Source organism: Cariama cristata, unplaced genomic scaffold (genome assembly GCF_000690535.1).
Source record: "Cariama cristata isolate BGI_N322 unplaced genomic scaffold, ASM69053v1 scaffold2841, whole genome shotgun sequence".
Classification (NCBI taxonomy): Eukaryota; Metazoa; Chordata; class Aves; order Cariamiformes; family Cariamidae; genus Cariama; species Cariama cristata.
This window is the reverse complement of record NW_009598499.1, coordinates 2,124-14,815: the sequence shown is the minus strand read 5'-3', so window position 1 is coordinate 14,815 and position 12,692 is coordinate 2,124. Positions and strand designations below refer to the sequence as shown.

The following is a 12,692-nucleotide window of genomic DNA, read 5'->3' as shown; positions in this document are numbered from 1 at the left end:
GAGAGTTCAGCCAGCACTCCTGTTTAGTGCTTGTCTTGCCTGTTTTGTTTTCCAGGCTCCCAGTCAGCATGGCTCAGTTCTTAACTTTGTAGTGTAGCAGAACCAAAGGGAGTAGTCTGCACTTGATACATACAGGAGATAATGCAATATAAATAGTCTAAGGGGCGTGGGCAATCAGGATGGATATAGTGAAAGGTACCCACGTTGGGGGTAGGAATAAAAGAGGGCATTAAAATAACCTGGTTGCTACTACTACTTTGATTGAATGCCTCAGTAGAAACTTTCTTTGTACCAGTCTTGATGTTCTAATTGCAGAGAATTACAACCCAGTTTATGCCACTCTCTAATAGTATTTTGTGATGACTGGCATGGTACTTAATGTTACCTAACCCACTATGCTGTTCCAGCTCAAAATCATTGTTACAGCAGTTGCTTCTCACATTATGCATCTTAATGCTGCCGTTTGAAACAGGCCATCAATCATATTCCTTGCAGGATCAGTTGTCGCTATCAGTAATAATACAGGGCTGGGGGGGTGGAAAAAACCAAACCAACCAGGCTAAGGAGGATGCTGCTGCCTGCAGGTGTCAGGCTGCTCCTGTTCAACATGCCGGTGCCTGCCACACTGCCTCACACCAGGAGTGGTAAGGAATCCAGCACAGCTGCATGCTCTGGGAAGAAGGGAAAATGTTTTGAAGTAACTAACTGAATTAACCTAACTGTGTGGCTTACTTTACCACCTTCCTTGACTTGTCTTAACCAAGAAAGATTAGGTTAAAATTTAATTTTGCTCACTTTAAATGGTTTACATTTCTATAGGAAAGAGAAGCAGTACAGACAAGGTCAGTACTGAAAGGTATACTATCAGCTGGTACGTAAAGAAGCCCAATCTAAGGTTATTTCCAGACAATGAGTTACATTCTTCTCTAGTAAGAAAAAACAGATTCAGGTCATTTTTTGAAACACTTAAATAAAGCAAGCACCTTCACTACAGTCTATACTTCCCCTTTAGCCAGCTCATGTTGTTGTGGGACTTTTCTGTTAAAAGTCTTTCTCCTCTGAGAGTCCCAAGCTGCCTCAGCTGTCAAAGATACATGCCAAGAAAGAGTGAACAGTGCTGTGAGTGCTCGTCTGGCAAGAAGAGTTCAAGCTGAATCTGGCAAAACAATCTTCTGTGTGCAGGCTCTGCGTGGCTCAGGGAGGTACAAGTGTTATGGAGAACTTCTCAAAGCCACCGCCCCTTGAAGGGGAAGTCAGCCCTGGCACCTGGTTACCAGAAATTACAACTTCATTCTAACGATTTTTCTTTAGCACAAGTAATCAACTTAGGCTGCTGGGTTGTTTGCGATGCTCCTCCTGTCTCATCTCCCTGTGAACTAACAACAACAACAAAATAATCAACTGGCATAATGAGAAATGTTAGAAGGCAGCTAAGTGTAAATTGTCCCAGGAAGGTTAAAGATGGATCCCCACCCTTTCCCCTCTATCACACCGCCCCCCCCCACCCCCCACCTCCCAATTGCACTAATTTCTCTTACCATAGGTTTTGCTATGGAAGTTTTATAGATAAAAACGCTCAGCAGCTGGATGCATCTTGATGATAAGAATCTTTCTTCGCCTACCTTGATGTCTGATCAGTGCATATCAACTCACGAGATTTTTTTTTCTTGCAGCTAACACCGCTCTATTTTTGGCTCAAAACAACCCAGATACCTAGGGCAAAATGCACATATTTAAAGTTCCATGGAGTTTGTGTGGCCAATCTGATTATTAATCACAGTTTAATAAGTTGCATTTTTGTGAAACACTGGAACTGTTGGGTGGATAAGGGATACTTTAGTGAATTGTAAAGATTTTGGTATCTTCAGCTCATTTGTAGATTTTGTTTTCACATTATCTTCATAAAATAATGCCACTTTAAGGAATGAGACATTTGAACAAACTTTATGTAGGGAATGGGGAGAAAAACCACCTCATTAAATCCATATGCTAAACCACACTGAATGTGATGACATACTAGAACTGCCATCTTCCCAAGCGCAAGTGTAGGAGGGCCCTCAGCTCCAGGCTCAGCCTGTCCATTGGTTCTGGCCATCCCACCCACCTTGCAGGACTTTCCACTGTCCTTGAGCCAGCAAAAGGATCATGTGGTAAGTCTGAAGATGGCAGCAGTACAGCTATGGAGAACAGTGTTGATTTGTGGATAAAAAGGGTGCCCACTCTTTCTTGGCAATCTGACACCTAAACTTTCAAGCATTGTTTAGTAGTCTTTCCCAGCTGGCCCAAATACTACAGCACATGTAAAGACAACAGAGCAAGTATCACCAAGAGTGCAGTCACTGTAGAATTACTCATGATACATGAGTATACCAGACAAAAATGTGCATTTTCACTGCTTTTTGCCAGAAATAGAATTTTCTTTGCTGTACACCAGCTTGTTCTATTTGGAGACTTTAGCACTTTGACTCCCAACAGTTAAACATCCTAATGTTGAAAAAAAATCTTCCATTTCCTGCTGCAGGAGGTGATTTCTCTTCTCAGCATCTTCACGAGCACGTTCAGAATTCCTCAGCTTTATCTCCAGCATCGTGTATTTCTTTCTTTCTTGGTCCAGTTCTTCTTCTAACCTAACTACTTGTTTCCTCAGGTCTGCAGTTGTTTCTTCAATTCTTAAAACCAAAGGAGAGAGAGAGGGGAGGAAAAAAAAAATAATTTTTTTTTTAAGTTGCTGGATAAATACTGCTGATAGCTACAATAAATATAAGGTGTTCCACTTAGAGCTAAAATATCTTCATTCTAAGGGAAATTCTAAAATTTCATTGATGTTGAGTTTAAGGGCAGAGACTCCTTGAAGCTGGAGCCTCCACTGTATCTTGAGAAAATACGCTCAAGTCTTACAAAACAATGCTTACTCTTGGGCAACAGACTGAATGAGGAGATGTATTAACACCTCAGGCTGAGTTCAAATATCTAATTCCAAAATAATCTTTTAAACTCTATTTTCATTCTGCTACTGTATTTCCCTATATGCATATCCAGAACAGAGGAACTTCCTTGGAGGTTAGGTACAAATGAGGTCACAGTCCTTCCTTGCCATCAGTTTTCTGGTAATTTCTGTGAAGTTTGTCACTGACAAAGGCGTGGGGGAATAAAAGTTTTTCATACTGTACAAGCTTTTACAAAAACCAACATTTCATATGAGAAAGAATCTGAAGAACACACCTTAAATTTGTCTGTGCACAAATCTCTAATGGAAGACTCAGAGCTTTTCTCTAAGGAGAACCAAACTTAAAGACAAAACACAACACAGAAAACCCACCACCTCTTAGATTCATTGATCAGTATAATACCCAACTGTGAAGCTGGGGTGCCTGGCTTCCCTGTAAAACTGTGAATGGGTTATTTTTAGACAGGGTAAATGACACTTAACAAGGGCATGCTACAGACTCCACAACCAAAAAAAAAAAAAAAAAGGACCTTTGTGACAGTCCCAGAAAGGTCTGAATTCTATTTTGTGACCACCAAGAGGCAATTATACAGGCAATTCAGGGCATCCCCTTAAACTGTTGCTTCACATACAGCTAAGGATGGCAATGTGATCACTCTCACAACTTTCACAACCAATTAGAAAGTCACACACAGGTGCCCTGATCACTGAATCCAGCAGAACAACAGCTGCACTGATGAATGAACAGAAATGTGTACGATGTCTGAAAAAAATTACCCATCTTGATGAAGGCAGGCTTTTATCACCCAGACAGCTGTCTTCTCTATAATACAAAAGGACTCTTCTGAAGCTAGGATGCTTCCAGAGACACCCCTTTATAACATTTTTGTTACATCCTACAGCTCTGAGCTACCAATTACATTTTTCCACCACAAAGTTTAGAGGTCAGCTACAGCAGCCTGGACTAGCTGTCCATCTTCTGAATTACACAGAGTGACAGTACTTAGTACATACACAACATAATATTCTTCCCCAAGATACTGCCAGTTTCTTGAGTCCCAGGTGGTAAACATGAATTACTGAAACTCAGCGGAGAATGCCTGATAATTATACTAACCTCGAGGCAGAAATGCTCTGGAACAGACTGGTTACAGGAAGGCCATAAAATTTGCCTCCCTCTGACTAAGAGAGAGAAAATGGGCCGTTGATGATGATAAATAACAGCTTTTCCATCAGCAAGTATTCCTTACCTCTGCCCCAGGCAGGTACTGACTCTGCTTTCCCTCCATTTATGTATGTGCCAACAAAAAGCTCATATTCCTTCATTAAAACATGTCCTGCTAAACACACTCAGTTCTTCAAACCACACAAGCACACATACAATTGTAAAAGAACTAATTATTACTTTTGGGGACTAAATTATCTTCAATAAAATAAAGCTAGTGAGGCAGCCTAAAGTTTTCCTGCTAAGCAACACCTCATCCACAGGAGCAGACTTTCATGCAGCCTCAAAAGGAACATATTTTTATACATGTAAGTTGCTGCAGATGTAGTAAAAACATTGCAAAATTTTTGAGAGCCAAAAAACTTGGCTTCAAATTCTTAGACTTGACAGCAAGATCCTTCAGGCTGTAATCCTGAACAGCTGGAGTCATCCTGTTTAATACAAAAAGGCAGTGATTACATCTTGCCTGGTTTTATGAAACTTAGTTCATTTGGCATTTTCCTCTTAGCTACTTTGCTCTGTGAGACCCAGCCGATTTATAGTCCTCCCCTCCAGCCACAGTGCTCCCTGTTCCTGTCCAGCTGAAGGGGAAAGGCAGGTGTTAGAGCTGAAGCCGCTGACACTGCTCAACAGTTGGAATGAAGAACAGGTCTTCTGGATGTCCCTGATGTCAACAGCTGAAGGCCCTGTTGGAACAGTTTTACTGATAAGAGGTAGAAAGCCATCTCTTCCCCCAGGCAGCAGGTAAAAATGTGCAGATACACATGTCCCAAGTTTTGCAGCCTGCTCTCCTTTCTGTTTGTTATTCTGTATCCCTGCAACAAGGCTTGCCAGGGCAGCTCAGCAGAACTAAATGCAAGACACATACCCTCATTTCCCTCCCATTCTGCATCAGTAGGGCATCCAAACAAAACCAAATAAACTGTGAACCACCATCCTGGTTCACAGCCCTTTTCCAACACACCGTGCTAGCAACTTGGTGGCAGTCTCATCAGCTCTTCTACCTGGAACGCAACAAGGTGGGGGTAAGGTTTTCTCCCACTCTGTGAGGTTATGTGGGAAACTGCTACGTGGCCTGATTCTCCTTCCAGCTTCACATACCAAGGCAGTACAATGCAAGAGGCAGAAAAGCTGCCAAAGCTGGCAAGGCACCACCATGGGAAATTATAAAATAAAGCAGGAAGGTAGCAAGTGAAATTCCTACCTTAATAGCTGGCCCACTGGAAGAGATCACCATTCAGATATATTTTTTAGAAATTAACAAGAAAAAAGAGGCAACAGATGTAGCCTAAAGCTGTGCTACACACTCCCTACAAACAGTTATATGTGCTTTTGGTACCATGTTTGGGAGGCTGAGTGGAAATTCAGGCATGTAAACGCTACAGGAGTTTCAATACTTGAAGGATTATAACATTAACACCTTAACACACACACACAAAAAAAGCTAAGAACTCAACTATTTGTAAGAAATGGGACTACAGCCCTTCTTCAGTGCAAAGTACCAGTGCTGCAGACCCAGGCCAGTGATTATTCTTCTGTATTATAATGTGGTGTGCAGTTTTGCATATCGGTGTATATTAAAACATATCTAATTCCTTTATGCAACAATATTCCATGTGCATATTTCCCTGAGTACTTGCCTTAAAGTCATTCTATTAAGCACTTACAAAACCTAATATAAAAACTCACACAAATTAATATGACTTCCTAGTTATTAGTACTTTTTACTTCCTACAGCCCCTGCCCTGACACATCTCTCCTGAAAACTGGAAGGAATTTTTCTGAGCACAGATCTGAAGTACAGCACCAGCAATTGCAGTTGTGCAAGTAAACATCAGAGTGGGCAAAGAACTACACAGTTCATATATATCTGCTGTACAAGCAGCACCTTGCTGCTACTTTGACTCAGTGGCTGGCCATACGAGCAAAGGACCACTCCAAGTACATCAAAAACCAAAAGCAAGGTCTCTAGAAATTCAACACAAAAGGGCTGCTGAAAAAGTTGTAGCTGAGATGCAGTCCCACCACCACCACAAAAAACAACCTGGAGAATAGTCAAGATCAGTTCTCTGAAGAATGCTTCTGTTGGGAAAAGCAGAAAGAAGCCCTCAATTTCAGACTGATTTGGTACAAACCTTGGCACCTGCACAGACCAACAGAGTTCCTTGTTGAGGCCTGGCCACCCTGGGTCCCAATTCTTCCCTCCAAGATGTTTGCTTTGCTGTTTCTCTGAGGACACTGATTAAGAGCAGCCTTTAGCATTACCTGTGCAGTTCTGATTTCCAGTGAAAACACAGAATATGAAATACTGGAATTCCCTGTGTGATAGAAATCACTTTTTTTTTGATCCTCTCTTACATGAGAGAGAGAAAATTTGGATTCAGAGAGCAGCGAGGAAAGAGCAGAACCAAATCTGCCAACTCCCAAAGCCAACGTCCAGGTCTGAGAACCTGATACACTTGGTAGCCCACACTCCTGTTCAAACAGGTAATACTGACAAACAACTTCCTTGTCCCCCCTGCAGATGACATTACCTTTTGATACTAGCCTCATATTCAGTCCTTTGTTTGCTCAGTTCTGTCTTTAGCTCCACCACCAAGCTCTGTAAGGCCTTAGAGCATTTGACAGAGTCTCTGGAAGCCGCAGCCAGGTTGCTCTGTTCGCTGCTGCATGCTTCAAACCTGTCAATGCTGTTCTCCAGGTCTGCAGTCTTGACCTCACTCTGTGACAGTGAGCCCTGAGTTATCCACTCGGTTTTGAGAGAGCTTAAAGCAGAAGAGTCACTGGCCCGGCAGGCTGGGCAGCTGCTGACCGAGTCCATCACAGAGATTTCACATGATGATGTAGACCATGTGGTGCTGGCCATACTGTGTGTGCTAAGGGAGAGGCTGGATGGAGGGACGTTGTCATAAGTAGAGAGTCTCTGGGAAGAACACGAGTCTTTAACTCGTTCCCCAGAGGCTGTCCGGCGATGGCCTCGGAGGGAGTACAGTCCATTCATCAACCAGTTCCCACTGGAGGGCAGGTTGGGGATATCTAAGGATGAGCTGCCCAGCTTTGGACTCACAGACCGTGCTCCCTGCTGGCGGAAGGAGTATTTCCACGGAGGCAGCGTCTGCACTCTTTTACTGGGGCTGCTGGCAGGTTGAGTCAATTTGCCACTGTGCTCTAAAGGAGTGTTTTTCAACGCAGGTCCAGACGTGGCCTCTAGTGCTGCAGCATTGCTAGAAGGCAAATCAGCAGGGCTGGGAACACTGGTCTCTGACCTGCTGTCCTCCCCATCCTCCTCAGAGATCCACTCCACAGCACTGCGCTGACGCACAGGTCTGATTTCCAGCTGGCTCCCCGGCACATCTGCCTGAGGAACAGCAAAGATTCGCCCCTGTTCACTTATCAGCACGGTCATCAGGTGCTGAACTAGTGAGGTGCCTGTGGGGAGAAAACAAAGGCAAGCAGTTGATGAGACATCGAAGACCCCGGACACTCATCCCCTGTCAGTGAGATGCCCTGTGAGCTCCTTGTGAGGCAGACCTGTGGCCACCATGCACTGCAACAGGTCTGCACAACCACCCACTCTGGGCCTTTCTGTACAGGACCACAAGAGGCTGGAAATGCAGACTGTGAAAGATGCAGGTGTCAGTCCAGCTCACGAACGTAGCTGACTAGCAGAGTACAAATGATCACCAGTAACAATTAATAAATTGGCCTGCTTAAGGACACCTTTGAGGATGACACAGGAGGATAACACCTGGAAAACCGGCATGTCTGTACCACACCAAGGCATGGGGTTCAGATCCAGCATCAATCTCAGTGTTTGCATCCATGCAGTACAGCATAGTCCTGTGCAGAGATGCATGATGGATCCTGAACACACTAACCTATTTGCTGGGATGGAGCACCCTTCTGTACAGCTTCCAAAACCAGCACGTTTCCACAACTATGTTGCACCCAGTTTCGCAGTCTTAACAGGCCCACACTACTGTTTATTGAAGAAACAGAAATTTCAGCTCAGGCCTTCTGCTGTAACTCAGTATATAGAGAAACTTGCAGAAAGTATAACATCTGTATGATACATGCACCTGCAGAAGGTGTACAGCAAGTACAAAAAGTACTTGCAATTATTTAAATCCACAGAAATTAGTTGTCATTGTTTTCCAGTAGTGGAGTAGACCACTATGAACTAATAGAGAACCCCACTTACCAAACCTAATATAAAGTACTTTCTACAAAAGAGGAAAACCTGAAAAAGAATGAATATGTAATTCTATCTGTAAGTATTGTCTGAAATAGAGAATAAGACTAACATACTCCGGTGTTCAAGATAAGGGCCTGAATTTAATAGCGAGGTTTTGGTCTGATAGCAAGAGGTCTGAGCTCACCTACAACTTCTATTTTATGTCTGTGAATGCAGGGAGAGAAATAAACCTCTCTGGAGATAAGGGCATTCCTAACAACTTAGCTGTCAAACTTCAGATATTTCTATTTGAAATTCATTGTTTAAAATTGGAGAAACACAATTAAAGTGCTTTTTGTTAAGAGCTGGCACCAGTATTTTTCTGTATCCATTGATTTAGCAGATCCATCTCACCCTGAAGCTAAAAAAAAAATTTATTGAGTCTTTCTACTTCTCTGTTATTTCTATTAAACCTATCTTCTATCCTCAACTAATAAACCAAAACATTGCCGTTGCTGTTGCTTATGAGTATAATGATTAAGTCTAAAAATCGACTCACCAGATCCCCATTTTTCTACAGTTCAGGCTTGTGATAATACAGAATTCCAGGTCAGGTCACTGTAGTGTTTTTATGTGATGACTAGGAGAGACCATGAGACCACAGCATCTGTGGCACCTGTGCACCTACACACAGTACAAGCACCTCTGCCATCAGCTGAACTGCATAATGAAATGCCTGAGGTGAACTGAACCCAAACTTGTCATCTGTACCAACTGAACAAAAAGCATGTTGTTGGCCAAGGCTGCAAAGAGTCTTACCAACGCTGGCCAACTGGCCACTAGGGGAAGTCACAGCATCACACAACAGATTGAGGTTTCAGCTATCCCCACCTCTGTAACAGTGAATAACCCAGCGTCTGCTCCTCCACTCCCTTTTTCTCCTCCCCACATTTTTGTACTTTCCCCATTTGGAGGGGAAGGTCTCAAATCTACGCTTAATAATATGGCCCACATCTCCGTGGCAGGCTTTGAGTCCCTGAACAACTACATTATGTCAGGCCATGCTCTGAAGTTGACCTGTTACCTTAGAGTGAGTTGCCATCTGTGGGGCACACATCTGCAGCGCCTTTCAGAGGTCATTTCTGCAGAGTTAAAGGCGCTGCTGCTCCTAAAGCATGATAACGCTTGCATTCTGTGAAGGATTTCCATCATGTAGAACACCATGTCAGCTGTCCCCTACAGCTAGAGCACAGTGCTAAGGCTGAGTTCAGACACCCTGGGCACAGCATCTCCATCTGTGCCTAATGCTGGATGAATCCATCAATCCTTTTTGCAGGCCTGCCAAGATCCCACAAAACTTGATGCAAAGACCCTGCTAAAGCTTGCACCACAGTAGTTGTGCTCCAGCGACGCCTGGGAGAGGGGCTGTATCCCAGCCCCACTGTCAGCCAGTCAGAGATCAGGCCCCTGGCGTTTCCTGACCCATTTTGGAGGTAGATAATTTTCAAGCTTCAGATTTTTACATCCAAAATTAACTTTGGATGATTTTCAGTGATTTTCAACTTACTCCTTGGGTTCTGTGAAGTTCTGACCCACACACAGCCTGCTTAGGAGACAACGCTTCTAAGACACCTAGTTATAGCCCCTGTGGCCAAGCAAAAACTATAGTACCTCCTTCATTGTGGACTGGATGTCCTTTACTGGGAGCTGTCTAACCACCGAAATGCACCAATTCTAAATGATAGCAGTTTGGTACTTAAACATCATCCTTCTGAAGAACATCTGAGCTTTCATTTTAGCAGTGGGTTCAAAAAGAGTTTCACATAACAATTTACAACAGGGCAGAGGCATCTCCATGTGGTGGGGAGGAGAGACATTCCCAGGCCAGTGGTGAGTGGGATAACAGAGGCCAACCAGTACATCCCCTCACAGGCACTGATGAAAAGGATTGCTTGGCTTATTGCTGACTGTGCAATCAAGTGATACAGCTACCAACAAATGTATGATTTTCAGTATACTCTTACAGCTCCAACACACAGGTGTTGTGTTATTTCACAAGAGTAGTACGTACCTTCCATCATGGTCACTGGATCTTCCATTTTGGGCCGTAATATATTTGGTCCAAATACTGTAGCCAGGTTCTGGACACTCATCTTGTTAACACTGGAGTGAGCCTGAACTTCATCAAGGAACCTTGAAAAGCCCCCCCAGAAAAATCAAAGGAGGAGGAATAAGTCACTTCTCAGACTGTAGGCATTCCGGGGCAGGAACAGTTTTGTCCTATGTTTATACAACCCTGATACCTGAAATGCTTCTAGAGACTAATGCAGCTTAGATACTCAGTAATAACCTCAGATCCCTCCTAGTATAGGAACAAGTGAGGACAGGATGATTTCTGCCTTGTATGAGATCCAGTCTTCTACGGGGTATGAAAGGACAGATTTTTATGTTTTTATAGGAATTCTCCAATTACACAGATTGACTTCTTCCAGTTTTCACCTACAGATATAATAGAATTAAAAAAGTATTGCACTCACCTCCTCATCCTAGAACTACCAGCCTGTGGAAAGAGCTTTGTTGCTTGAATCTAACAAAATACACAAAAGGTAGCCAAAGTGCTTCTTGTGAATGCATCAGCTGCGCAAACATCAACACAAGAAAAAGACTATGCAAAGCCAAAGATAGCACATGAAGAAATCCAGACAGACTGGCTATACCTACGTATAAGCTGTGAATCGGTAGAAAGTTTCTAACAGTCAATGTTTTGTAATTTGAAACAGCCTCCCAATAGGAGTTGTAGTAAAAGAAAGGCTGTAACAAACACATAAATAATTTGTACATAATTAGCCAAGTTGTAAAAAGGACTATATGACATGCAAACCTACAATAGCAGGATATAGGACTCAGTGGCCTCAAAAGTGAAGTCTCACTCTGTCTGTACTCCCTTTCCTTAACTATTGTTAATTTTCGGATGAACGGCTGGGTTTTGGCAGAGAAGAAGTTTCCTTGTCATTCTGCACTACTTGGCAAATTTTTGAATGCTTCTACTTGCAGCATGACTTTTCTAGGCACTCCTATTTTTTTCTGTGGCTTTGTCCTGTGGTGGACACTGTGCTGAGACCCAAGAATCCTCAGTTTTCTTCACTAAGACAGAAGCAAATTCTACTTGCCTTTCCTTTCCTAAGTTATTCACTTAGAAACACATATAATTGTATTTCACTGCCTCAGCCATTCATGTTTTGAGGTGCTCAGATACTAAAACAAATGGCTATAGAAGCATATAGTGAGGTAAAATAAATTTTTTAAAGCATTCAAAAAATACATTTCAGAAATGCTATCTGTCTCTACACTTGGGAAGGGCTTGACATCTCTTGAATAAGTCATGGGTTTCATGTCAGTGTTTGTGTCTACTGCCTGCTCCAGTTGTGCAAATCCCAGTGGTCATAAAGGGACTAATTACCACGGAAACTAGAATACAACATAGTTCACTAGGCTGTGGAGTCCCTGGTACTCCAACAGGAAGCCACTCCCAATCCCACTTTCAAACCAGAGCTGAGGCCAGACTGGCTATTCTGACTGCATCTGCTACTCAGCTTGTGTCATAAATCTTCCAAGTGTGCAGTACCTGGAAAAAATGCCTTTCTTTAATGATCTTTAAGTGCTTTTGAAATAAACAATACATTAGTATCATTCATGCCTGCTGCCAAGGCTGTGGGTGACAGCAATTTGCTTGGCTGATGCTCTTGGATAAACCAAGAGCTTCCTTCAGGCAGGCTGCACATTCACCTCCACATGTTTTATAGGAGCAGTAACTTGTATGAAAGTTACATAGCAGTAACTAACATATAAGCCTTTGACTCAGTCTCCCACAGCATCCTCCTAAATAAACTGGCTGCTCATGGCTTAGATAGGTGGACTCCTTGATGGGTAAAAAACTGGCTGGATGGCTGGGGTCAACGAAGCTAAATCCAGTTGGCGGCTGGTTACTAGCGGTGTTCCCCTGGGTTCAATTTTGGGGTCAGTGCTGTTTAACATCTTTATAGATGATCTGGACATGGGGATTGAGAGTACCCTCAGAAAATTTGCAGATGACACCAAGTTGGGTGGGAGTGCTCATCTGCTGGAAAGTAGGAAGGCTCTACAGAGGGACTTGGACGGGCTGGATAGATGGGCTGAGGCCATAGGCATGAGGTTCAATAAGAACAAATGCTGGGTCCTACATTTCAGCCACAAAAACCCCATGCAGCATTATAGGCTGGGGGAAGAGTGGTTAGAAAGTGTTCAAGCAGAAAAAGACCTGGGGGTGCTGGTTGACAGCCGGCTGGACGTGAGGCCGCAGTGTGGCC

General features: G+C 43.3%; 1 protein-coding gene across 1 annotated transcript in view; it reads right to left on the bottom strand.

Annotated features, from left to right (window-relative positions):
- Positions 1-2,239: 2,239 nt before the first annotated feature.
- Positions 2,240-12,692, bottom strand: part of ARHGAP22 (Rho GTPase activating protein 22) — an 11,787-nt gene continuing 1,334 nt past the window's right edge. The window contains exons 3-5 of the mRNA XM_009709299.1: positions 10,418-10,539; positions 6,707-7,601; positions 2,240-2,669 (exon numbers count right to left, since the gene is read on the bottom strand). Of these exons, the coding sequence (XP_009707601.1) occupies positions 2,441-2,669; positions 6,707-7,601; positions 10,418-10,539 (1,246 nt within the window). The 3' untranslated portion in view covers positions 2,240-2,440. The remainder of the gene's footprint in view (positions 2,670-6,706; positions 7,602-10,417; positions 10,540-12,692) is intronic.